This window comes from Lathamus discolor, chromosome 10 (genome assembly GCF_037157495.1).
Source record: "Lathamus discolor isolate bLatDis1 chromosome 10, bLatDis1.hap1, whole genome shotgun sequence".
Taxonomy (NCBI): domain Eukaryota; kingdom Metazoa; phylum Chordata; class Aves; order Psittaciformes; family Psittacidae; genus Lathamus; species Lathamus discolor.
In genome coordinates, this window is record NC_088893.1 from 17,112,507 (window position 1) to 17,140,086 (window position 27,580).

Below are 27,580 nucleotides of genomic sequence, written 5' to 3' on the forward strand. Positions count from 1 at the left end.
TGGGGGGTTGGAACTGGATGATCTTGAGGTCCTTTCCAACCCTAACTATTCTGTGATTCTATGATTCTAAATTGCTTGGACATAAACTTCACTGCTTTCTATGTTACTAATAACTAGAAACCTTACAAAAGCATGTCTGAATGCTTGTAGGGAACTAAGGCTTTATAATTCAGCCCCAAATACAGATCTAACCATCTGAGTTAGTCCCAAGGTCTCCAGAGAGGCTGGATACCTTCAGGGAAGGTTAAACTGCAATTCTGAGTGACCCATCCCAGACTTCAGAGTTTGAGCCTGTATCTGAAAAAAACCAACTGAATAACTATATGTATGTTTTAACATTTGTAACATAAAGATCCATGGTGGTTGCCTGAAGCTTCTCTAATATTGCCACTCAATTTTTTGTTGCAGGATATTTTAGTAAGTGTTTTCTCAGTGGATGATGGACTCTGGTCTGATAGACTTGAGGCAAATTGTCCATGTTTTAGTAACTCACAAATGCAGGTCCTGATACCCACACTCTAGTCCATCTCTAAGGAGAGACATCTGCTTTACAGGAAGCAGATAACAATGTTGGTTTTATTTACACACAATCTATTAAATTGAATTATAAAAAATCTGCAATTCTTCCAAGGAAAATGAATGTAGAACTGTCCCTGTTAGGGCAGTGAAAGCTGCAATGTATGTAAGTGTATGTATTTGGAATGAGGCGGTTCCATCTCCATTCTTGTGCACTAATAAACAGGGACTTTGAAACAGAAAAAAAAATCCAAACTAATTTGACACAACACTATAAAAAGTAATGAACTCACTGGAAAAATCATCTTGTCTTTAGTCCATACCCATTTACACCATTGCAAACTCAGAATAATTTTACCAAAGGCAACTAGCTCAGCATTGTTGATGGAACGATTCCAGATTTGGATGAGTAACCAAAGATGGAATTTACTCCCTAAGATACCAAGGGAAAAAAAACCCCAAAACAACAAACCAAACAACCAGAAAAAGATGTATTTGAAATTTCAGAAGTCTTATTTTCTCCTGTATTTTATTGAAAAGTTTGGGTTTTTTTTCCCCTTATACTAAGGATGTTTTACCTTAACACTGCAGTGATAAGCACTGTAATTTATTTCAATGTCAGGTCTCTGGAAACTTTATTAACTTCTATTCTATGCCAGGGAAATATTCCCCCAAATGCAGAAATCAATATCCATGAGCAAAAACTACATGCAACCACTCTTATTTATTTGTTTCGGTTTATGATGAGAGAGATTTTAGTGCTCTAATTATCATTATCAGCACACAAAGACCTGCTGTTACTAGACAGTGTTTCTATTAACACAGTGTGCCACTTCAATAGCTTTCTGTTGGCAATCCAAAATCAAATTACTTCTTGTCTGAAAATTGTTATTTGTTGGCACTAAGTGTTTACCGTGTCTCTCATCTTCTAACCTTTCTTTCATGGTTAGAAAAAAATCAATAGCCAATTTAATTTTTTGTTTAGTAGGTATTTATGAAACTCTTGAGTACCACTAAGCCAAGTACTCTCTTACTGCATTTTATAGGTCTATACACCCCGGTGGTATCTGTACCCTTTGCATATCAAAGTGGGAAGTTACCTGCAGGGGCAGTGACACACATCATGCCCATACTGCCCTTGGGCATGTGCCCAGCTCAGATTTGGGTTTGCTGAGTCAGGTGACTCAAATGGGGTTGTCCAGGCTAGAAGCATCAAGCTCCTCTTTATCTTGTCTCAGTTCTGTGACAGCTGAGCATTGGGCTTGCCAACTAGCCCACTTTGCTGAGTATGTCCCTGCAAGGCAACCACTACCAGCACTGGTCTAACTCATTCCTCCACAGCTTCGTGCATGCCCCATGCTGGACCAGACCTTGCATGCTGCAACCCTAGAACCTCTGTATTGAACGTCAGGTGGAAGTGAGCAATCCACAACTGCTGGTTTATATAGATGGGACCCACCAAATCAATTTGCTTATATTTCCAGGGTTTTTTAGGTGCTGGACAAGGTGTGAAACCCATGTCCACTGCTCAGCCTGAAGTAACGGTGCAGCTGTAAGTGTTTATGAAAGCACAAGGACGTGCCTCAGCCACAGAGAGCTGCCAGACAAGTAGCACAGCCCAAAATTTTCTTTCATAAGATTTCAAAAGGATTTTAAAAAATGCCTACTGTTTTTAATATAATTACACCTTGGCACAATTAGTTTTATGCAGTTCCTGTCTCCTGCTGCTGTCTGGGATTAGTCTTTATTTAGTGGTGATGAAGAGTTATGTCTCATGTCCTGGTTCAACCTCCAAAAAATTATGACAGGAATTCTGGCTCAACGTTACCCTATTGACGTTACCTTGTTAAAGAGATGCATTAACTGAAAGTGCAAATCCTCCTGACAGTGATGTTCCTCCTACAGTCAACATCGCTTCAGGAAGTACCTGAAAGATGCAAAGTACACTGCGCTTCTACCGCTGCCTTTTCCTCCTTGCTGTCACTTTTGCCTCTAAACCAGAAGTTGGCTGTTATATTTCAGAGCCTGCTGTAATTTGATCAAATCTAAGGAAGATCATGCAGAAGAAGTGACAGCTAGTCAATGGATAGTATCATCCCTAACTTGTTATCTGTCTGGGATGTGCTATGATCAATGTTGCTGTGCTAACCTTAGAGCCAGACTAAAATGCAAAATCACTTCCACAGGGGACAATTCTTTCTCCTTTCCCAGTTCATGTCAAAGCAGATACACATGGGTGCTTTGTATGTATAATTGTTGGAAGTACAAAAACTATTTTGATTTATACTCTCAGTAAAAAAAAACATTCAGGTATCAGGTTCTGAATTTACTCTTCAACCCAAGCAAGGCTTTTCGGGCAGGCAATTCTCCTGTATAGCACAGCAGCTTTTGAGTTGATCTCCATGATTCCAGATGCCTCCTTGCTGCCTTCAGGGAAGTACCATTCTTTAAAGAAGCGGTATCTACTTATCATAAGGCCTAACAACATCTGTCCTAATTTGCCAAAAATAGCCTAGAAGATTCTGCAAGTGATTTATCTGCAAGGGTTTTGCAGTCCCTGAAACTGTTCTGCATGATGACTTGTTAATTGTACACCATGGAAATTCCTTCCACCTCACTTCTGCAATAACAGCAAAGTCATTAAAAATTTTTTGATGTTTTTGAGGGTAAATTACATTGATTAAAGACGTTTCACTGAATTTGAAGGAGAGCAGTAACTACTATTGATCACCTCATTATACTTAGCTAGCCTAGAAATCAATGCAAAGAAGATGTATGATTTGATGGGAATGTAAGTGATATAATTTCAGAGTGACATAAATAGAAGCAGTTTTAATGTTTCCAACACCTATTGCTCAGCTGCTTTGGGATGATCAGCTTTTGCAAAATAGACCAGAAAGAGCCTTATATGCACTGAGCTCATGGAGAACTTCCTAACCAGGTAATGAGTTATGAACACCAAGCTTTGCTAAGCAGGCCTCTATAGTTTGTGGATGTGGTTAACTATTAACTACACAATCACACCAACGTTTCCTTCAGCGAAGAAGGAAAAGGCCTCTCAAGCAAACCTCTTGAAAGGGCATCACCATCTTTTTGAGCTACACTAAAAGGATTTGCATTTAATGGGTGTTTCCTGAGTTCTTCCACGGCTAGCTCTGCATATGAGTCTAGATAAAACACACCTTGACAGACATAGCAGATGATATCAGGATGAAGCAGTGTAGGAATACAAAAACCAATCAGGAAAAACTGGTGCATCAAAGGAAGATGTATGTGAGGGTCAAGCAGCAGAACAAAACGTCCTCAGTCACCATCACTTTGCTCTTTCTTCAGACACTGGCAAGATCTTCATTTTGATGCTTCGGTATTGAAGCTTTTTGCTTTTGCGTCTGATAGGAGTAAGTGATGGTGATAGCAACAATGAAGAGCAAAGGTGTTTGTTCTTGCCTGCTTCTCACTTTCCTTTAATCAAATATTAATTGGGTGCAGCCACTTGACTACTCACAGACAGTTTCTAGCAGAAATGAAGAAAGTTAATCTTTCATGCTTTCAGGAAAGGAATAATAAAATGATCTGTTCGCGTGAAAACTTGCAGGCAAAATAATAGTAATAATAATTGTAATAATTATTGTTAATTACAGATAAATCTATTATGTAAATAACTGTATTTGGGTGAGCACATTTCCTCATGTAACAAATTAAAAGACTGAATTGCAGTTTTCACACAGAAAATTTTGGACCCAAAATATCAGATCCTGCATAGTTTAGAGCTAATAATCCTACTCTTTCTCTTTAAAGATTAAGTCCAGAGGAGGATCATGTCAGTGTCCAGAACACACATCACTGCATTCTATGATCTTATATCTACTCTGCATTGGAAGTTACTCTTTGGTTTGAACCAACACAGTTTCTCCTCCGTAAAAGAGTAGAAAACCTCTCTTAGTTTTAACAAGGTATAAAAAAATCTTTGAACCTTTCAGCAAGCTTAATTTTCAAATTATTTTATTTTACCATTCCCAGAGTTCAGGACTCAAATAAATGATTTAAAAATCTACCTGGAAATTCAGTATCAGAAGGAGTCTTTTTTTCAAAGCTAAAGCCACAACATGAAAAATTTCCTGGCAAATCAAACCCAGGAACCAATTTCGACTTTACCATGTTCATGACTCACACTTCATCTTCATAAACTTTAAAATGATGTGCTCTGTAGTCATGAAAACCTGTGAATAACAATTTGAAACTGAAATATTTGCTGAAAGTAGGCTTCAAAGAAAGACTTAGTTCCAAGACTTTAAATTCTTTTAGTTGTCAGTCATTCAAGGCACAAGAAGCAATACAATTCATTTGGGAAACATTTCTTTAAATGAACTTCATGCATTGAGTGCTGTTGTTATAAAGGATTGGAACATTACATCTTCTTATCTATCACACCCAATGGGGCTGGTAGAAAAATGCTACAATTCATATCTTAAACTATATCCCAAACAAGGTAGATTCTTGCTAGAGCTTGCCAAGACCTGTTCCTGTAAGTTAAAAATGTTCTCTTGGTTCCCTTTAGAAATTTAAACAACACTCAGTATAATTGAATATATTTGCTTCTGACTATTGACCTTACATCCCCTTATCAAGATAATGGCATTTTCTTAGAATTTGCCTTGGGTGTTTCTGCAAGGTCAAAAAGACACAATGCACAGATAGGGATAAACCTGCTTTGAGCTACTGCATCCATTCGTGCCCCAGTGGTTCTGCAACCCTGATAGCAACAAATGAAGACTAATATGTTGGGAGCATAGGGCTCAGCTTCTTAGAAAACACAAAAAGTGGGTATGGTCAGAAAGAGCACACGACCACTGACAAACATTTGCCATCCTGCCTGAGCTACCACACTGCTAACCCAGGTACAAACAAGAGTCACGCAGGCATAGGGGAAGCCAACAGAACCACATTATTGCAACTATAAATTCACATTTGCCAGGAGATGCCCCAATCATTGCCCAATGTTGTCTTTTTAACAGAATCAACTGCATATTCAAGTGAAAAAAAAAAATCTCTTTCCTTGCCAATAGGCTTTGAAGACTAAAAGTGGCTGTTCTTCATCTGAAGTCCTTTCTTTATGGAGGAATTTTAGAAGCTTCAGCTAGTGTCAGAGTAAGTCCTGCTTGATGAGAACTCTATTTAATGTTGTAGAACTTTTGTAAAGAGGTACCTGAAAACCACCAGCAGGCAAAACTTTGTCTTAAATAACTTCTATCACTTAGATGCCACTAAGAGTCACTTACCAGTCCTTTTCTTTTGTTGCAATTATAGCCTTATTCATTTTATAATATTAGATAAAAGGGCACGTATGTTCTAAAAGGGCAGCTAACCTCAGGGCAGATCACAGCTCAACCTTTTTCTCTGAGTAACCAAGCTGAAAATCAGCAGTTATCATGGAAGCATATTGTAAAGCTGGGATACTGCTGTGAATAATGAAGCATATCAAGTGTTTTGATAAACCCAAGGAGTCTAAATGGGCCTCAAAAAGCAAAGAGAAAAAGCATTAGGACTTGTCTTTTTTTCCAAAATCTTCTATTAGTACCCTCATGGAGTCTTGTTTTCTGTCCCTTAGACCCTGACTCAAAATTCCATGAAGAACACGATCTTGCCATCTCCTCAAAGATTCAACTTTATAGTAGAAAGATTTTATTGTTCTTAGTTACCATTAAAGGTAATAATTGTGGTAGAGTTTTCTTTTGCTTGCAGTTGTGTTATTGTATTAAAGTCTCCCTAGTACCAGTTAGCGTTAGAAAAGGAATTCCAGTTTTTAACATGATTGCTAGTCTTGATTTTCATCCTCAAAGCAAAGATGTTTTTGGAGAAGCCTAAGGAGGAGGAAGGAACACAACTTGGACACTGCAGTCAATTGTCACCTCTGAACACACAGGCTTAGATTGCTTTTCTTTGATGCTGCTGCCAATTTTATTCACACGCATATAAAAAAAAGGTCACGACATTTAGAATTACAGGACTCTGGAAATTAAATGTCCCTTTACATTTTTAATTTCTGGAAGTAATTTATCATGGAATAATATTTGAATATGATTGAGTGAATGTACAAAGATTAAAGCAAACCATCTTCAAATTGGAAGTTCACAACCACACACATTTAACCTTGTTGTATAATAGGCATAAAAAGCTTATGTGGTAGCTCCCAAAGTTACATTTCCATTTTGCTGGAAGCATTTGCACTGTAATTCTCCTTAGTATTTTTCCACTGATATGTCTGTATAAGGCATGAGGTTTAGCTCTCTACCATTTTCTATTTCAGATTATGCTATATTTGAATGAATTTCACAAACCTGGCAACTAAATAAGGAGCAGAAACCGAGTCCCAACAGTCTACACAACTCTTTCATACCAAGTTTTATATGAGATATCAAACTATGGATTTTTATACCAGTCTGGCAGTATTAATAATACTATCATACTGTAAGAGGAAAATAGAACAATTTTGTGTGAAGACTAGAGAAAACACTAAGGTACCAAGCAACCACAGTGCTAGTCAGCAGCTCCAGATGGAGAGGTCTGGAGATTTGATGAAGGGGACATCACTCATGTGCCACTGTGACCAGGCTCCACGGACTGCCCGCCATGCTCTGCCACATGATTGCCTTGTACACTTCACACATGTCCCCTCAGATACTAGCCAGGCTTATTTCTCCAAAGCCCAGTGACACGACACTACTTGTTGAGCAAATAAAGGAAAGGCAGGGCTATGGAATTTGTGGTCAGTGATTAGAATTCATAATTCCCCCATAAATATAGGGAAAGCTGGCTGGCTTCCAGACTGTAAAGGGCAGATACACACAAATCCAAGTCCCTTCTCAGGTGCTGCTTACATTGCACCTGGTGAAATTTCTACTGGCATATGGAAATATTCATGTTTTCTCCTGGGATCTCATCTATAAAAGCCTAATAAACTCTGAAATATTCAGTTTGAGACTCCATTACACAGTGGGTCAAGTGAAGAGACAATGTCTGCAGAAAGGAGACTGAAAAAGGAAGTTAAAGCAAGTCTTTAACTGAGATATCACTGGCACATTCAAAAATCCAGAAGAATATTTAGGATAAAACAACTTAGAAAGTCTGTTTGCTATTGATTTATTCTCAATACCAAACCCTTTTGTGAGCATTTCAGCACCTAACCCCAGAAAGAAACAGAGCGATAAAGCAAACTATTATACTGCTATTATGTTTTTTGCACATATATGTATATGCACACACACAATCACTCCCAGGCCTGCACAAGTATTTTGCTTGTAACACTATAATCCGGCTCATGAGCAGTTGCTCTCATACACCCTATGCAGCAGATAACTGGTCTCTCCAGCATTTTGAATGTTTCCATATATACATGATTTCCCTTTTTCCCAGGTGACTGTGCTCCTCCAAGGGGGCAGAACACTTTTTTCATGCCACATTGAAGACAGCAGAATTGAGGCATTTAATATCTTTATACCAGGGCAATGCCAGGAGCAGCAGTAGCTCAAGTCCGGCCTCTTGAAGAAGCCTTCAGGAAAGCTGCTCCCCAGATCAACCATTAAATTAATGCCTTGTTGGCTGGAGTTAAAGTTTTGAATCAAGCAAAACAAAAGCCTGGGTTTCAGAATACGTATTCCCTGTCAAATTGCATTTATCAAGATAAGGGTTATTAGAAGCTTTTTTCTCTTGTGTGAATGAAATTGTAAGCTTAAAATGTCACTGAAGATTTATTAATCTGATACGCTTTCTGATAAGGACAAAGAGATAGAAAGGGCAGAGGAAAAGAAATATTTCTTCTAGCTTGATAAGGGCTACAAGAAATAGAAAATATGAATAAGGCAATTTATCAGTGGGTATACTGTAACCGAATGAGTCAAGCCACATAAAGCAATATTAGAGTTATATATTGATTTCTGAACTTTGCCATCTAAAATACTTCATCTAAGTTTGATAGTTATGCAGAAAAATGCCTGTGGTTTGCAAAAAAATGGAGTCAACCTGAATTTTCAAAGTCTAGGCTGCAGAATCACTTCTTGCGTTAGAAAGTAGATGGAGATCTAACATGCAAACTGTTGTTGTGCTAGAGAATATGGTGTGTGGATCACCACCAGCAGCAGCATCAGTGTTTTCAACTGAAATGACAGGGCCTGAACTAACTGTTGCTTAAACTTTGGCTTTCTGTTTCTGTGTCTGTTGCTATCAGAACATGTCCATAGTGGGGAGGAGTGCGAGCTAAGAGGTTCTCAAATATCTTGGGTCAAACAGACCATTGCTAAAGCTTCATCTTTTTTATACTCCATGTGGTGCACAAAGCAAATACATTTCATCGCTTAACACGACAGAGCAAACCCTGTGTAAGTCACTGCTTTGGCTTTGTGAGCTACTAAAACACACAGGAGCCCAGCAGCTGAGTTAACCCTCTTAGCACTCCTCCTAAGAAAGGGGAGACAACCCTGAACTTAAAGCAAGCTGGTGCTCCCTTTGCCTCAGATGCTCTCACCAGCACATCTGCACTTGTATTAAGAAACCACATCCACGAGTAACAACTCTTATCTTCCAAAGGGATTTCCCCATAGCAGAGTGGAAACACTGAGACAGAATCTGGCTGGGGCACTTGCCCTGATGCTGGACTTGTGGTCAGCCTCTTTTGCAAGGACTCATTCCCTTTAGATGAGGTCACTCTGGGACAGCTTGTGATTACTTGCTTGGAAAAGACCTGAGGGAGTGAATTACCTCACCAGGCTTTCAGACATAAATAGAGAACTCACCGGAGAGCTGGCAGGGAAAATGGCCATTTGTGTTGAGACTCCAGCCTTCAGTTTTATATAACATTGTCTGCAATGGGCTTGTTATTGAAATAATATCCTATATAAATACACATAAGTATTTAATATATATTTGACTTCTAATGATAACATTAATAACAATTAAAATGATAATTCAGATCCCATGTAATATATATGTGTGCCTTCAAATGACTTCCTGCTTAACATGCAGACTATTAATGATTTTTTTTACCCTAAGAAGAAATGAGCCATCAAGTAGCATTTTTTCTTTCTTGTCTTCTTTTACGATGATTCAATATTTTCATTCAAAATATTTTCACTCAGAAATGAGATCATTAGCCAGAACTCAGGCTTCCTACGAGACTACCAAGTGGGTGTTAGTTTTACAGCAGTTAAGATGTTTGAAAGCACTGTGTGTTTTGGAAAGGATTAGTTGTACCTTCACTTTTTCTCAGAAGTATTACATATAGAATCATAGAATCATAGAATAGTTAGGGTTGGAAAGGACCTGAAGATCATCCAGTTCCAACCCCCCTGCCATGGGCAGGGACACCTCACACTAAACCATCCCACCCAAGGCTTCATGCAACCTGGCCTTGAACACTGCCAGGGATGGAGCATTCACAACTTCCCTGGGCAACCCATTCCAGTGCCTCACCACCCTTACAGTAAAGAATTTCCTCCTTATATCCAATCTAAACTTCACCTGTTTAAGTTTGAACCCGTTACCCCTTGTCCCTATCACTACAGTCCCTGATGAGGAGTCCCTCCCCAGCATCCCTATAGGCCCCCTTCAGGTACTGGAAGGCTGCTTTGAGGTCCCCATGCAGCCTTCTCTTCTCCAGGCTGAACAGCCCCAACTTTCTCAGCCTAGATATAAAATCTCCTAGTTAAGAAATGTCTTCTGTTTTTCTAAGAACAAAGCAAGAATCAATTAATCTGCTATAATTCCATTCGCAGCTTAACTTACCGGCCTTCTCTGTCTTGTGTTTTGAACTTTCAGGTGCTGGAAGGCAGGGGCAGGGCCCTTCACATCGAGCTGTGATGGTTTTGCCAGTAGTACATGCATGAAACTCCAACTTGCACTAGAATCGTTAAAAAAAAAAAGCAAGAAGACATTTTGAATTAGGACCAGACATAAAAGCAGCAGCTGTGGATGAAATGAGAAATTGCATTTAGCAGTAATGACATTGGACAGACTGCAAAACTTTAGTCTATTGAAACGCCATTGTTTTTATTATTATGGATAACAATAATAACTACTTCCTATGCAGAGTTTTGCATGGCACTTGTAAATGTTCCTTGTAAAGTGTTGTTATTTCCTGCTTAAATATATGGAATCTACAGCATAGAAAATTAAAACAATTTCTTCTAGGTCACCTACGAGATCAGAGGCACAGCTGGAAAGAACGTGCAAGCCTCCAGAATCCCATGTGTTTCCCATGCTGCCTTCCTGTGTTTCAGGTGTGAAATCATGCCAGCTATTACCTATTACCATTACTGATTTATTAGTTGGCCTTTTGAGGAGCTGGGAGCAATGGGCTGTGTCCAAATACCATCCATGAAAAGAACACCAATCCTCCCAATAGTGAGAAGCAAATCAGCTCATCATTTGAGGAGAGGTCCTTCAACATGTTAGCTTCTCTGAACAAGGGGGAAATCTTAAATGACTCCTACCAATAAACTGCTTTAACAGTTAACAGCACCACTCCTAAAAATAGCCATTCAGCTTGCAGTCAACTCCAGAAATACAACCAAATTGTAAAACTGGAGAGTGAAGATTAAACCACAAGCAGTATAGTTCCCTATATCTGCATATTGTTACTTTGAACCACAGAACTGTTCAAGTTGGAAAAGACTTTTAAGATCATCAAGTCCAACTGTTAACCCATCACAGCCAAGCCCACCACTAAACCATGTTCCCAAGCGCCGCATCTCCATTTCTCTAAATACCTCCAAGGGACTGTGACTCCACCACTTCCCTGGGCAGTCTGTTCTAACGCCTGACAACCCTTTTGGTGAAGAAACATTTCCTAACATCCACTCTAAACCTCCCCTGGTGCAACCTGAGGGCATTTCCTTCAGTGCCCTTCCTTGCCAGCTGTTGCCTCATGCACTGTTTCCCACTATGTGGTGATGCTGCCAGTCACTGGTGCTCCCAATGGCTTCTTTTACATATGTGAGAGGCTGCCTTGGCTTGCTCCTGGCCCTGCCAAGGTCCTGTTGACCGCTGTGACTTGAACTGGGGGCTTCTGACACCACCCTCTGCTCCCCTAAGGTCCTCTTGGTTAGGGAAACCCCCCTGTGCAGCATGGCGGAGCACTCACTGCTGATCATGCTGGCACTGGAGCCGCTCATCTCAGCGACCTGTTATTTTCCCTTCCTTAAAAGCTCAGCAGATGGGATTTACAGCACCTCTGACAGTCACCACATTCAAACCATTTAGGGCAGCAGGACATGTGCAGTGTTGGACAGATTAGACAACTCAGGAGCATTTCATTACAAAAGTGTGCCTGTTAAAAGCTTTGATTTATAATATACTGACTGCTCACAGCCTTTGCTGGTTGCGTTACATGTAGTTTAGTGCTGACTTTCCTCTAAGAGCTTTGTGCCTGTGTAAGTTGTCCTCTCTGCAGTTAGGGCCCCAAGGACTTTTTCCCCAGACCCAACCCAGCAGCAGGGCTGCTGGAGACCAGACTAATGTGGTAATAAAATGGAGTAAAAGAAAACAGTACACGGAAGCAGGAACAAAACTGTGTGTGTGAGGCGTTCTCCTTGGCTTGATACCTAATGAACTGAATTCCTTTAGGACTTTTGTCATCTTCAAGCACTGATTTTACCAGATCAGAAAGCAAGGGCTCTTAGTGCAAGGGGGAGCTTTGCCTGCAGTGCTGAGGCTGGCACTCCTCCCTGCAGACTGCCTTCTGCCAGGGGAAACTGGAAACGCTGGGCTGTAAAATCCCTTTGATAAGGCTGAGTTTCGCTGTACATTAATTCTTGTTCAATTAAAAGTAGGCTAGCACACTTACACAGTGTAACACAACATGCTCTGAAACGTGCAGCTTGTTTGAAGGCTGAAGGACACACAGTCTCAGAAGATGGTGTTATCCAGTGAGGATGCACTGGGCAACTGGAGCTTGTCTAGCAACAGCCACTGATGAAAATCACAGCATCGTCTCTGTTATTTTGCTACAGTGGAAGCCAAGAGAACAGAACAGGATGTTGTGACAAGATAAATGCCTCCTGCTTTGAAAGTACTGCAAATATCTTGGCTTTGCCTCTGTTTGTTTTTGTTAAAAGGGATCATCATCTTTGCCCAGGCTTTAATCTAGCAGCAGGAGACCATTATCCTGTGCCTACATCTGTTGACATTATCTCCTGGCCATTCCAAACTTCAAGGCACCAGGGTGGCTTCATGCTCTGTGTGATGTTCTGCCCTTCTGATTAAGGAAATGCACAGCCACACACAAACACATGCAGAGCTTAGCTTGCACTTTGCACTAATTTCTTGCAAGACTGAAGGGAATATAAGTACTTATTATTCATCAGTTTACTACATAAATACACTCTGCACAGAACATAAATGCAAGGAAAAGCACATCAGAAGGAAGGGAAACCAGAAAGGATAACACTATCTGAGTGCACAGTCCTGATGGCAACGCCTCTTTCTGCAGCTTATTCTGATAGTCAATATGTTATTGAGAACACAGGCATAAATCTTCTTGCAGCTGAAGCTGATAATTTAATCCTTCAAAGAACATCAATTAGTACATATTTATTACGTATAATAAATGTAAATTATGTATCTAAGCATTAGCAATTATATTACATATACTTCAAATATCACCCTTTAAGATGGTAAGGCCTATTTCAAGCCTGGTTTTATGTTCACTTAAGACAGAGCTTTATACTTAGAAACAGCAAGGCAAGTTTTGCCTCAGCTTTATGAGTAGTAAAAATGGCAACCAAAAAAGCTCAAAACAAACCAAAAAAGAAACTGCTTGAAAAGGGCTACTTCTATCATCTGAGTGTGCAGAGCAAGGGCTAAACTTGAAGATCACAACAGTACAACCACATGTGAGTAAATTTACATCTGTGAATAACCACGTTATACTCCCACCATGCTTGTTTAAGGTGTTGGGTGTTAGTTTGTATATGTATAGAACTGGGATGGCAGATTGGTTTTGGGGGAGGAAGATCAAAGTATTCCATTGTTTAAAATATTAAATTTGGATAATACTCATTACTTTTCAACACCGAATCACTGTATGCAACTTTTTCCCTTCTCTAAAGAAAAACAGGAAGTATACTTTCCATGTGATGGTATTCTTACTTGCTGTAATAATCTGTATGAATAGCTCAACTTTGGATTTAATGACATTGCCTAGGCCAAACTAGGTGATAGAGTCAGAACAGCCACAGATGATGGCTTGGGGAGCAATAATGAAGTCTTTGGACTGCTCAGCCACTGCATCTGCAGTCTAGAAGGAGCCCGCTGGCTTTTTCCAGACCATGAACACTGCATTTCCACTTCTGTGGAGAAAACCTACGTGCCCTCTTTCCTTTTGCCATCGTCATCTCCTTCTCACATGGAAATAAAAAGGTACATAATACTAGACAAAACATTAAATGAAGCTATGATCCAACTTACAAGTCCTTCGCATCGAAGGGACACTGCACATTTTGCAGTTCTACAGTGGACTTACATGAAGCAGTCGCAGTTTGGGGCCGATCCATCTAATTTCAGGGGACTCATCTCACTGCTGGTATCAATGTATGTGCCTTGACTCTCTGCTGAGCTTTCCTCATAGCAGGACTCCCTGGGTCCTGCCAAGCTTCATATTTCTCCTCTACCTCCCTGATGTCTGAGCTGCGTTTGTTGACTATGAACCCCAAGGCCCACATAAACATCTCTAAACTGTTTTACTGCAAATGGAAAAGGAGCTCTGTTATTTGTTGCTAAATGCATATGGAGATCAATAAAATATATGAGGGGAGAAACGGCTGAACATATTCATGGAAAATTCATAAATTAATTTATTCAACTAAGATGTGGGAAATTATTGCAGAGTGTGTTTTGGCTCAAGTGTTCCCTTGAGAATCCACTACCGGTATAATGATTCCCTCTTTATTGTCAGTGCATCTACAGCAATGTGTTTTGCATAAGCATTCACATCTGAGGGAGGAGGAATATAGCTACATAAAATTTATTCTGAGCTATTTTATTCCTGTCTGTCAGTCTCCATTCCGGAGTCCCTCCTAGAGAATAATCTGGATATTTCTTTGATGATGTAATAAAACAGTGTATCTCTGTCTTTATACCGGTTTTCAACTTTTGGCAGCCGTGCTTTGACTCACCTGCACGTAAGTAATATTGTGGAGTAAGTTCCTGAGATCTTTTACACATCTGACTAACAAATGTCCACATGGACAGCTTAGTACAGTCTCCAGACCGCATAAGTACCTTGCGGAGCTTTGAATCCTGACACAAGGAACTCACATGTTTGGTTAAAATGCATCAAGGCAGCAGCAGGGTGAAGGAGCAGTGGGATGAAAGATTGGTGGGAGCATGTACGAATTAGAGCACAATATATACGATGAAGACAAAGTACCATGACGTCTCCTTCTCATAAGACTGAAAATTGCAATAGGAGGTTAAATTTTATAGCAAACTAATTAAAACCTATGTTAAAACCTTGAAATGTTACATCTGACTAATAACAGTGGCTCTAAAACTCTGTTGATGAACAGTGTTCTTGCCTGGAAGACACTGCATCTTCTTTAGCACCCTGCAGCTTTTTACATTCCCACCGAGAATTATTTCAGTGCAGTTTGTTTTATGGCACATCTTTTGTTCACTCACAATATGTCTCTTCTAAACTTCACATACAAATAACAAAAGCTCATTATTTTCTACCTTATCTTTCACTCAGTACCTGCCACTGGCAGAAGATAAAACTTTCTGAAATTACAGCATATATATGTGTGTGTGTATATATATATATACACATATGTGACAGTTTCTTCATGTCAAAAGTTTTTTTGTGCCTATCTGTCTCAGCAGATAATTAGAACCCATTGGAATTCAGGCACCCATTTGAGAGGGGTTGGTTGTTTACAAGCTTTAGAGCAGCTTGCCATCGCTTCCTTAGCTAGGACTCTTGCCAGCATTTTCTTTACACGCCTCTGTTCAGTTTTCATCAGAAGGAAAATGCCGTATTTGGGACACGCTCAGACCAAGAGAAAGGTTCAGTATCTTTTCTTCAAATCCCTGAAGAAATATTACATGGCCCATTCCTGTTGCATCCATACATTAAAGGTTTAATGGGAATGCTCCAAACTTTTTAGGCTCTGTAAAACCTGAGAACAACTGCTCAGATAAGCTTCCTGCAGCAGGGCTTCCTGCACTGCATGTGCTCTGCTCCAGGATGGGACTGGCTTGTGTTATTGCAATATAGGGGAGGATGGAGAATAAAATTGTTGTTTTCTATTAGAATAGTTACTGGATGAACATACAGCACTTTAGCTTTGCAATAAAAGCTGTACAAAAATAGCTTAAAAAATGGAGCTCTAATAAGGAGGTCTGCTCTCCTTTTGAGAATACATAGCTGGTGCTGATATGAATGGGAGTTATGCATGCATACCAGTGGCAGAATAAAGTCTAATTAACACAAACAATCTACTGTGTAAATACGTATTTAGCCAGTTCTAAAATGTGGGCTAGCTGCAGCTTTGAAGCAGATGTTATAGCTGACTGGCTTTGAAATTCCCCTTTCTGCAAGAAATGATACAAACGGCCTAAACAACAAATATTCGAGCAAATCTCTCCGTGCACACTTAGCTAACGGGCTAGTGGGCTCATAATGTGACAGAGAAAGAGAACAGCTCCCAGGTGTGGGGTCAAGAAGAGACAGGTTCCAAGGCATCGCTATTGAAGAGGTTGAACAGATTTATGCAGCTGAATGCAGTAACACCAAAAGGTCTCACACAGCAAACCTTGGAGGGCCACAAACTGCTTTGTGCTTCATGGCTCTGCCCTCTGAAATCCTGCAGCTCTAATGAGGGAGAGCTGCAGGACTTTGCCCTCGGGGCAAAATTAACCCCAGAGCAGAAGGAAAGTATGAGACCCAGGTGATCTTTAAATATCTCTCTTTAAGTCAGCAGATCACATCCTTTACATTATTAACTGCAGATGCTCCAAGCACATAGATCAGGTCCCTAAAATGCAGCTTCTGGATTTTAGGATTTTGAAATTTAACACCACTTTAATTTTTCAGCTACCTTTTTTTGTTAGGTCTCAGCCACATGCAGTCAATAAATTACGTGGTTTTGACTCTTATACCAGAAGTTTAAACAACTGACTTGTCAATTCCAGAGCAACTGGAAAGACAGAAGGTTCATCTTCCAGGAAAAGGCAATCAGATCCTGGCCTGGGCTTCGGAAAAGAGCAAACTGAGTTGCAAAAGGCAGCTACGCTGTAATTCAGGATGGCATTAATTGCCTTATTATGTGGCTCCACACTATAATTAGAACTGTGCACTCCTCTAAAAATAGGTTTCAATTTCTTAATGGGAGAAGAGCAGTAGGGGCTCCTTGATTTCAGTTAAAAGTCAAAGAGTTGTTTTAGGATAACAAAAAGCCTGAATGCTCAGGAGAGGGTCAGCTCTGCTCCTAAGAAAAGTTCATGCCTCTTCCTTGCCTTGAGATTAGCACGAGAGATCCTTACAAGAGAGGATGTGACATGGGCTACAAATCCTGCATGCCACAGCCAGAAGAAGCAGTAGTAAAGCTGCCCAAAGAAGAAAGAACTACAGACTTAGGGGGAAAAAAAAAAACCCAAGTATTAAAAGCACCATTTCTCAAACGGTCTGATAGCTGATGAGTTAGTACAGGGACTGCTTGTAGGCTTGTTGAACCATTCCAGTGTTTGAATGGCAGGACTGGAAACCAAGGAAATTACTATGTACTCGTGCTACTGCAAACTGCCCTTACGGACAGAGCAAAAATCAGCTTATTTGGGGACTTGTAGACAGAGCACTGAAGGACAAAATGCTGTTTTCATACAAAACAAATCGCCCTGAGAAATAGCTGGCAATCAGAGGCCATTAATTGCATCAGCTAGATGATATGGCATGTAAGGTCACAGTGCTGGATACAGGAGGCAGAGGACATTCGAGGGACCATTTAGTAATGCGATGTAACAATGATAACGGCAAACAAACAAGAAAACAGTTCCAGGCACCTAAATCTAGCATGTCATAGAGATACTAAATTTGGTTTCAGAAACAAATTTAGGTGCCAGTTCTGGAAACACTTAGGCCAAGGTGCGTGCGGGGCATATCTCAGTTGGTTTATCATGTAAGAAATTCAGGTGCTTATTGGGGCCAGACAGCGCTGGAACTTGACACGGAAGAGTCAATTGGTAAATGGAAATAATCGTGCAATGCTGATCTCAGCTTTTCCTTAGCTGGCTGAAGAGACCAAGCAAAGTTAAAAGGTAAATGAAGACAAAGCACTTCTATCACTATGAATGGACAGAACAAAATAGAGACACCCATCCCTCCTCCTCCCTAAGATTTAACACAAAGTACCAGACTGTTAAATCTGCCAACCACACTGCACACAAGGTAGAGCACACACTTGTCCTCTCCTCAACAGAGCCACTGAATTCTGGATTTGGTGACTCTACAGATAGATTTTTGAGCACCAAGGCCATACGCACCCTCTGGGCTGTGCCAGTTGGTTCCTTGCGCACCAGTGCAGGAGCTGGTGTGCCAAGGAGATGATGCAAAGCCACCCATTGCCAAGGGGCAGCTCTGGGTCCCAGGCAGCCCAGCCCCACAGCCTCCTCCTGCATGCAGGGACTCACTGCCACAGGTTGGCCACTAACTTGAGTAACTCGGCAGTGCCCTTTATTGCCAGGCATTAATCATGCACTATGCCTGGTAATTACTGCTAGGAACTGCCTTTGGAGATGCTAACTACTGAAGAATCACAATCCAAATGCAAATGGAGACAGCAATGCTGTCTTATTTAAAAAACCCAAAATATTAAAGATGTATCTTATATCCCAGATTCTACATTCACATCCAACAGCACTTCCTGTTGCTAAATGTCTCCTCCTTTTTCTTCCTGCGGGATTTGCATGATAGCTCACTAATGATGACTATTTTCTAGCTGCATATGGGAGTTTTTGCTTTCCAGTACACTAGCCTGCCACATCCCAAGATGCGGACCTTAAAAATCACTTTCCTATTGCATGTTTTCTTTCATTTCTATATACATATTATTATTGCTTTTGTCTCTATGAAATCATTCTCAATTCTAATTCTTAATTATGAGCCAAGATTTCATAACTAATAGTGTTATTGAAAGTGGAAAGAAGCCACTTGATTTTTTTAATAGACCAGAGCCATCTTAGTTTAAAAGTAAAGAAAATCACAGGGAAACAACTGGAGCTTTGGAATGATCGATGTTGCTTGAAATGTACTTGCCATGTAATTGAGATGCGTTCCCATTCTGCAGCCATTTACTGATCACATGAGAACAATGATTTGTCATTTTTACTTGCTTCAAATTACTAAAGGCAGTTTAATTTCTCTCATGGAGATGACACATTAGATAACGTGAACATAATCAAGAGGTAACGATCTGTGTCTCTATGCACATACAGATACTCCAGCTACCAACAAAACAACTGCCTACATACGGCAGATTGAAGGCAATGCAAGACATTCAGATCCCCAAGCACAGGGTTTCCACCCAGACAATGATATTTCAAACAGCAATTTAACTACACCATACAACTGTATTCATCTAGATTTCAGATGAGGCAATGCTCCATCTACTCAGCCATTCTCATATCCATCTGTCTATACCTGGGCAAAAAGCAGCATCTGGTGACCACTATAAAGGGGAGGCACGTTCCCTTCAGGCACCTCAAAAACCTCTCCGCCAAATCTCCCCAGTCAGTAACTGCAGTCAAATGCCTTCTGTTTGGAGATCATCCAGCCCAAACCCCCTGCTAGGTTCACATAGAACAGGTTGCACAGGATCACATCCAGGTAGGTTTTGAGCATTTCCAGAGGAGACCCCACGACCTCTCTGGGGAGACTGTTCCAGTGCTGTCACCCTCAAAGTTTCATATTCAGATGAAACTACATATGGAATATTCATCATGTTCATATGGAACTTCCTGTGTTTCAGTTCATGCTCATTGCCCGTTATCCTGTCATTGGGTACCACTGAAAAGAGAATTCAATCTGGCAAGGGGCTAGACTAAGTGCACCTTACTCTTCATCGCATCCATGCATACTCTGACATCGGACCTATATTCCTGAGTATATGTCCCTTTCCCCACGTTCTGTAAACTTCCTCCGTTTGAGTTTAATGTGTGAAATGTACAGCATCAAGTAAACTTTCAGATCTCTGAGGTTTTGTCTGTTATTTTGTGTTGCTACTTACCCTTCAGACTTGCTCCGTCTCTAAACAGCATCCTGCAGTACCACTGCTCTGGTTGCTCTCAGAATAGCAACAAGATTTAAGTGCTAAGAATGCCAATCTATCTTTTAATTGACTTCTCAGGATTTTTGTGAAGAATAAATCAAAACAAAAGCCAAACTGAAAGCCCCAGTGCTAAGAAGCACTGAAACAAAACATTTGGCAGTCACTAGCAAAGAAGCTTTAGGATGTGTTTCGGAGCATACCAACCAATGAAGAGTAAGCTGGCTTAACCTTTGAAGTTAAAGCTTTCAGCAATGCTTCTGATTCCTAAAGATGACAATAGAAACAATAAGAAATATTTTAAAAGGAAAAAAAACAACCCCCAGGCCTAGTTCTATGCCGAGTGAATGGACTCGCTGTGAAATACACCCATACAAAGAAAGCAGAATTAGTCTGTTTGCTCAGAAATCAAGTAACCACAGCTAATCCTTTTGCAGTATTACCCTGGTTCGGCCTTTAATAAATCTGCTTTAAATTAAAGATGTACCCAAGCCAAGAAGCAGCTCCTTTGATGTTTTAAATGGCTCAAATAAGCTGTTTGCTGGTAAAAGCTCAAAATATGAATTCTGAAACTGAAAAAAAAGTTAAGAGGCTGGCACCTCTCAGGAAGGTCAGAGCATTTAGGATCACAACCTTTAAGCACCTCAGGCATTGGTGCATCTTCTGCTCATGCATAAAGAGAAAAGATCCTGGAATATAAGTCTCTTGCAAGCCAGATTCCCAAAAGCAGCTAATCCCCCTAGTTTACAACCCTTGTATCGCATCGCCTGGATACAGGAACAAGGACTTTTACATTTTAATTGAATGTAGACATGGAGCTTGGAATCAAGTAACTAAATTAGTGCAAATGACATTTTTATTTAAGCTTGTGTAATTACCTATGAGTTGACACAATAAACTCTAAGATTATCTTGTTTCCTCTTCCTGTCAAGGGCACAACTTTCAGTGCTTGAACTTTGGCATATGATTCATCATGGCAATAACTGAATTTTCTCCTATATTGACTCTGGCTGCAGAAATGAGGATTTTAGAAATAACACTGGCTTTATACATAAAACATACAACAGCCAAGCTGAACTAAAGACAAAAGTAATCAGGTTGCCCTCAGTGCAAAGGTAACTGTAGATAGACAAGTGTGTGTAATTGATGGGGGGTTAAGTTCCATCCATCACATGCCAATTTGTTTGATTTGGCAGTCTCAAGTGCGATTCTAATCAAGTTAGAAAAGGAGCCCTGTGATTACCATCATCAAGACTGGTAGCTTTCCCCAAAAGAACATATACTGTGCTTGCGATCCTTACTTATTGCTGACTTCTCTTGAAAGGTTGTTCTCTTGCTCAATGAAAAGCATTCACTGCACAGGGTAAATCATCAACCAGCTACAGGCAGCTCAGACTTAGTTGCTTCATGCTTTGATCATCCTGTTCAATGGAAGTTGTTGCAGCTTTAGAGGAAGGCCTGCGAAACATTTGGACTCACAGTGGGATTGAGTGCACCCTCAGCAAGTTTGCCAATGACACCAAGCTGTGTGGTCCAGTTGATACGCTGGAGGGAAGGGATGCCATCCAAAAGGACCTCAACATGCTTGTGAGGTGGGCTGATGCCAACCTTATGAAGTTCAACCACGACAAGTGCAAGGTCCTACACCTGGGTCGGAGCAACCCCAGGCACAGCTACAGACTGGGCAAAGAAGAGATTCAGAGCGGCCCTGCAGAGAAGGACTTGGGGGTGCTGGTCGATGAGAAAATGAACATGAGCCGGCTGCAGTGTGCGCTCGCAGCCCAGAAACCAACCGGATCCTGGGCTGCATCAAAAGGAGTGTGACCAGCAGGGCGAAGGAGGTGATCCTGCCCCTCTGCTCTGCTCTTGTGAGACCTCACCTGGAGCATTGTGTGCAGTTCTGGTGTCCTCAACATAAAAAGGACATGGAACTGCTGGAACAAGTCCAGAGGAGGCCACGAGGATGATCAGGGACTGCAGCACCTCCCGTATGAAGACAGGCTGAGGAAGTTGGGGCTGTTCAGCCTGGAGAAGAGAAGGCTGCGTGGGGACCTCAGAGCAGCCTTCCAGTATCTGAAGGGGGCCTATAGGGATGCTGGGGAGGGACTCTTCATCAGGGACTGTAGTGACAGGACAAGGGGTAATGGGTTCAAACTGAAACAGGGGAAGTTTAAATTGGATATAAGGAGGAAATTCTTTCCTGTTAGGGCGGTGAGGCACTGGAATGGGTTGCCCAGGGAGGTTGTGAATGCTCCATCCCTGGCAGTGTTCAAGGCAGGTTGGACAAAGCCTTGGGTGGGATGGTTTAGTGTGAGGTGTCCGTGCCCATGGCAGGGGGTTGGAACTTGCTGATCTTTAGGTTCTTTCCAACCCTAGCTATTCTATGATTCTATGATAAAGCCACTTAGCCGTAAACAACAGCACTCACCATCGTCAGGATGCAACCATGACATTTGCCTTCATTTCCACTTTTCCCTCTTTTCTCAGCCATATAACCTAAATCTTACAGAGTTCTGAACCAGGCAGATGCACAAATCCTCCTCCCTTCAGAGTACAAAGGGCAGAACACCCCTGATCCAAAACACATTCAGCCCAGAGGCACCTGCCTTCTAGGTCTTGCTGCAGTATGAATTGATGGATGGCAGGGAATACTACCAAAGGGAAAACTGCTTAAAGCATTTTTAATTACATTCACTGTAAAACAAATAAATACCTCAGTTTAAGACAAGCCAAATTACAACTTACTCTGGTTCCTTGTAGTTTTCACCTGGAGCAGTACATATTATTTCCCCTCCTTGCTGCCTTCTGAATTCTCATTAACCTTTCTGTCAAGACTGCATTAAACACGTCCTGTTAATTCACCATGTTCTTTGAGAAATCTGACACGGATATGACAGATGCTTATCTAAAAAACAACCCTTCTGGTCTAATGAAGTGCACAACAAGAAACACAAAATTCTAGTTTGCAACAAGTTTGACTTCAATTTTGCTACTTCAGTTAAGTTCATCTATCTGAATAGCTTCAGTATCTGTCCTTATGGGAGCAGAGAAAAAGGTCACAGACCCTGAAGAAATGCAAAGGTTTCAAGAACCTCTTCCAAAGCTGAAGCATTCTACAGCATGCTTGCCTCCTGAATAAAAGAGCTTCACAAGTAGCACAAACTGCTCTTACTCCCACACTTACCATAGGTCAAGGCACTAAGTTTCTCAAGAAAATTTATAACCTTGTGGGCAACTTCTAGTGAGAAGTGGTTGCAAACCTGGTGCAACACAAGATAAGGGTGAACATTTATATTCAGGTAAGTTTTGTGAGTATATTCTGTAAAACAGGCAGCTAACAGAGCATTGTTAATGCTCAAATAAGATCCCGAAGTACTTGACTAGTATTGATGTACTGCATCTGCCCTGCTTAGCATTTTCTGAAAACCATTCAGTAAGACAATTATGCAATGAAATTCCCATTTATATGCCTCTTTTCATCTACAAAGGGGTCAAAGTCCTATGTATTTATAAGGGTATAAAGGCATACTTATTGCTCAAGTGCAGCCAATTCTACAGCAGGAAATACCAAATGCTCTGCACCAGCACACGACATAATAGGTTGTACAAAGGGAGCGATGATATTTCAATCCAGAGAAACAACACCACCCAATTAACTAGACCAGAGAACTAAACATACACTCAAATATAGAGGGATTTCAGGCTTGTGTTTAGTTACCAGCACTTAAACATACACTCCACTATAGCATAACTTTAAGCCTCCTGAAAATAGCTTTGCTTTTCTTCCATACCTTTTGTGACTAAGGAAAGTAGTTCATGGACCCTACACATACCAACTGTTCAAAACACCTCAGTTTTTTCTCCATTTAATAGGCCAACTTCAAATCCAACAAGGTTACATTAAAAACCCCTGTAAAACTGTGGGAAATGTCACAGAGTCTGAACCCTAACAAAACTACTAATTCTTGGGAATAATGTATTCCCGGAGTCTGGCTAGCCACTGTGAAGAGGAGGTTTGATGCATATCTCTTCTTGTCTGTAATACAAATGAATCAAGAATGAAACTTTTCACTAAAACTTAGATGTTGTCTCCCAAAGAACTCCAAGACTCCAGAAGATTAAAAGTGTGCTCCTACAATGAGATGTACAATGACCTCATAAATATTAGTAGACCTTTTGAACTGGAAAATGCCATCTACTCCAGCTTCTGTGTAGTATTACAGGACTGAGCAAAACAGAATACAAGAATGCTCCTGCTAAAGTTTACCCCCACAGAAACCTAAATAAAACTGTAGCTTGAAGTCAAATTTGCATGCTTCAGAAGTCCACGAAAGACACTTGGAGAATGCTTTTACAATTTTAAAGAGGATTCAGCCCATTAGGCTGAGATTTTTTTCCTAAAATATAAATAGCTCAAGAACCAAAAGATTTACCTAAGAAATCAGTATTTCTCAAATAACCAGTTATACATCTGAGCCCTCACTTCCACTGGGAGGCATTTAATAAGGCAGTGATTACTGGTCTCTATCCCTCAGGGAAGGCATTAGTCCCTTCTCATTCTGAACACAGCCTGACTGGCCCTATGGATAAACACTCATTGCCCTTAGGAATTTTCCTCATGTCTCTGTTGCCTCATCTCAGCAGGGAGGGTTCCACTCATCAAGGTTCTGGGGAGGGGACGGGATCTGGATCATTTGGTTTAAAAATGAAATGAGAGCGGGTGAACTGTGCATCAGAATGATGCTGAAGGATGACAGCCGTGTGCAGAAGTCAACAGCAGCCCTGTACATGGGATCACCAAGGAAATCTATCCCCCAAGCAGTGGGCTGATGGTTGGAAACCAAGGGAACATGACTGATTTGCACAACAACATGGGCAGAAAAACATTTAGTTTAAGAAAGATTAGATTGTCGCGACTGCCCCTGACAAGAGTGCCTGTCTAGTGAGGCCTTGAGCCTGTGTTCTGCACTAGCACTGTGCTCTAGCCAAGACCTTAAGTATAGTCACAATACAGCCTGTCACCAGTGCTGCATTTCCTTGTCACTCTCTAAGAGTGACTGATTTGCCAAGATCAAGACTAAATTCATGATCAGCAGCAAGGGCACCTAACATGCATTATACAACTGGCTTTCCTTCCCAGCCTCCCGGATATGCTAAAGAAACTGTTTTCCCTGCACACATTGTTGCTTTTTATATCCACACCATATCCTCTGTGTAATGATGTGTGACTGCTCAGCTCATCCCACTGTCTTCTCTCAGCTCCCAAAACAAAGATGATGCTCAGGAACAAGGAGGGTATTTGGTTATTATTACATCAAAGCCTGTATTAGAAAATGGATTGATATCATGGCAGTGTCTTGCGCACCAGGATAAAGTCGAAAGAAAGTTAGGATAGAGGTGGTGATGATTTTAAGTGAGTTTAGCACCAAGGAAAGTGACTGTCTGCTTAGTGCAGCTCTCAAGAGGCAGGGGCAGTGCCTGTGCAGAGAGCTCCATCTATGGAGACAGAGCAGCTCTCCGTTGAAGATAAGGGGGAACAGCACAAAAACAAGGGGATCAGATGATAAGAGGAAAGAAGGGATAGGAAAGAACCATTCCTTTCTCTTCACCTTTCCAAAAATCATGGATACAGAGATGCAACAAAAGTCACTATACAAAAAAGCTGAATGCATAAGAAGAGCCTGTGAAATCAAAATACGCGTTTTACATCTCCAACAGTAGTATCCTGGTGCTGAGGAGAAGCAGGGAAATGACTGTTCATACAGAGGAAACACAAGGCTTAGAGAATATCATATTCTGGGAGGTGGCAAATGATTCTCCTCCCAAACCCAGGATACAGCCCCAAGCCAAAGTTGTAAAATGAGGGAGTCAGAGATGAACAAGGGACATAAAAACCCAGGGAGTGCTCTCAGCTCACACAGGAGTGAAAGACGATGTCTTGAGCATATTAACAAAGCAATAAATCCCACAGAGTAATCTGCCACCCTCAGAGCACAGCATATGCTTCGTCGTGAGAGCTTCTGCCCAAGGGAAGAAGATAGTGGAGTTTCAGTGACAGCTCACATCTCAGATTTGCTTCTAAAGGTACCTTTAAGTGGGTCACTCAATTTACTGGTAAACTGCTAGATTTGATACTGAAGTTGCACAGCATCTTCTCTGAGGAAGAATTAGATGATAAAGTTTTAGACATGGATGGACTGGGTTTCACCCCCCGTGTCAATGCAGAGATAACCAGCGATAATGGAGAAAGCTTTCTTCAAGCCATTTCAACTGAAATTCATAAACTCCATTGCAGATAGTTATTTGGAATTCACCAGGCTTATTCAAAGCTTTCCCAATAGAAGACCAGAATGAGTGAGAAGATTTGAGGTTGAAATACCAGGAAACTCTTGCTGACTACCATGTAAATATTCTGTTGCAACCTCCTGCAGGGCTGTTTCCCAAGGAAATAAGTGATTAATTCTTCTCATTTCATTTATTCCAACCAATACAATCACTGTTTAGTCACAGATTAGCCTGGCTGTTGCTCCAAATGATCTCCTACTACTCTGTAGTTCTGTTTCAGGTCTGAAAACTACTCTAATAAAAATATATGGAACCAACAAACAGAAGAAAACCAGTTGAAATTTAGATAATAATACCACATTTATCACCATAGCAGAAACATTATTCACTTTCACCTATAAATCTACAAGAGTTTTTCACCTGTCATTCCTGAATTACAGCTATCACATCATCTAAATCCATGTATTATTCATACCTTTCTATTATTGCAGTAATCTGAGAAAGCTGACTGAAAAAAACCCTAACAAACTTCTTATCAGGCACTAGGCTGTATTTCAACATCAGAGAGCAAATCTATGGCAAACATGTCTGGGATCACAGCATTACCCTTGCAGTGGTGGATTAGGCACTTTTGGAGCCTCAGGTTTTGGCCCCAATAATTCTGATCACCTTTCCTGCTAACTGGAAAGTGTTAATTAAGCAAGAGCAAGGAACATCTCTTATTGTATTTTTTTTGATGCTAGGAGCCTTTAGCACAGATGAAAGCTGTTGCAGATTCAATTCAGATGTCTTCTGCTTAATCCTAACCTGTAGCCACAGCCATCAATTTATGTATTATTCATTTTATTAACCTAATATCTCACTCTATTTGACAGCAAAAGCTGTCTGTGTATGACCATGTGAGCTCATAACATTCCTGCTTCATAAATGCATTTTGAATTAATCTTTACATGCCCTATTTCCTATTTCCATTTCCCAAGGAACAGCTTCTTTTTCTTTTTATAGATGCTATATGGTCCTAAGAAATAGATAAGTGAACACAGTAACAGTTAACTGCCCTCAACCTGCAGCCCATAACTTCTGGCATCAGTAGGAAGGAATACTTAGAGCTGCAAGACTGGATTCAGTATCTCCAAGTAGAATCACTGCTGAAAAGAAAGTAGACAAACAACTGTGAAGACTGAAGTGTTCCCACCTAACCTCTGTGTTAAGTACCAGCATCTACAGGATAACTTTATCAAAACACTGATATCCTAGCAAAGCAGAACAAGACTGGGGGAGGGACTCTGTCAGGGACTGTAGTAACAGGACAAGGGGTAACGGGTTAAAACTTAAACAGGTGAAGTTTAGATTGGATCTAAGGAGGAAATTCTTTCCTGTGAGGGTGGTGAGGCACTGGAATGGGTTGCCCAGGGAGGTTGTGAGTGCTCCATCCCTGGCGGTGTTCAAGGCCAGGTTGGATGAAGCCT

General features: G+C 40.9%; 1 protein-coding gene across 1 annotated transcript in view; it reads right to left on the bottom strand.

Annotated features, from left to right (window-relative positions):
- SPOCK1 (SPARC (osteonectin), cwcv and kazal like domains proteoglycan 1) overlaps nt 1–27,580 on the bottom strand; it is a 288,927-nt gene that overhangs the window by 50,274 nt on the left and 211,073 nt on the right. Inside the window, exon 6 of the mRNA XM_065690170.1 lies at nt 10,294–10,408. Coding sequence (XP_065546242.1) covers nt 10,294–10,408 — 115 coding nt within the window. The remainder of the gene's footprint in view (nt 1–10,293; nt 10,409–27,580) is intronic.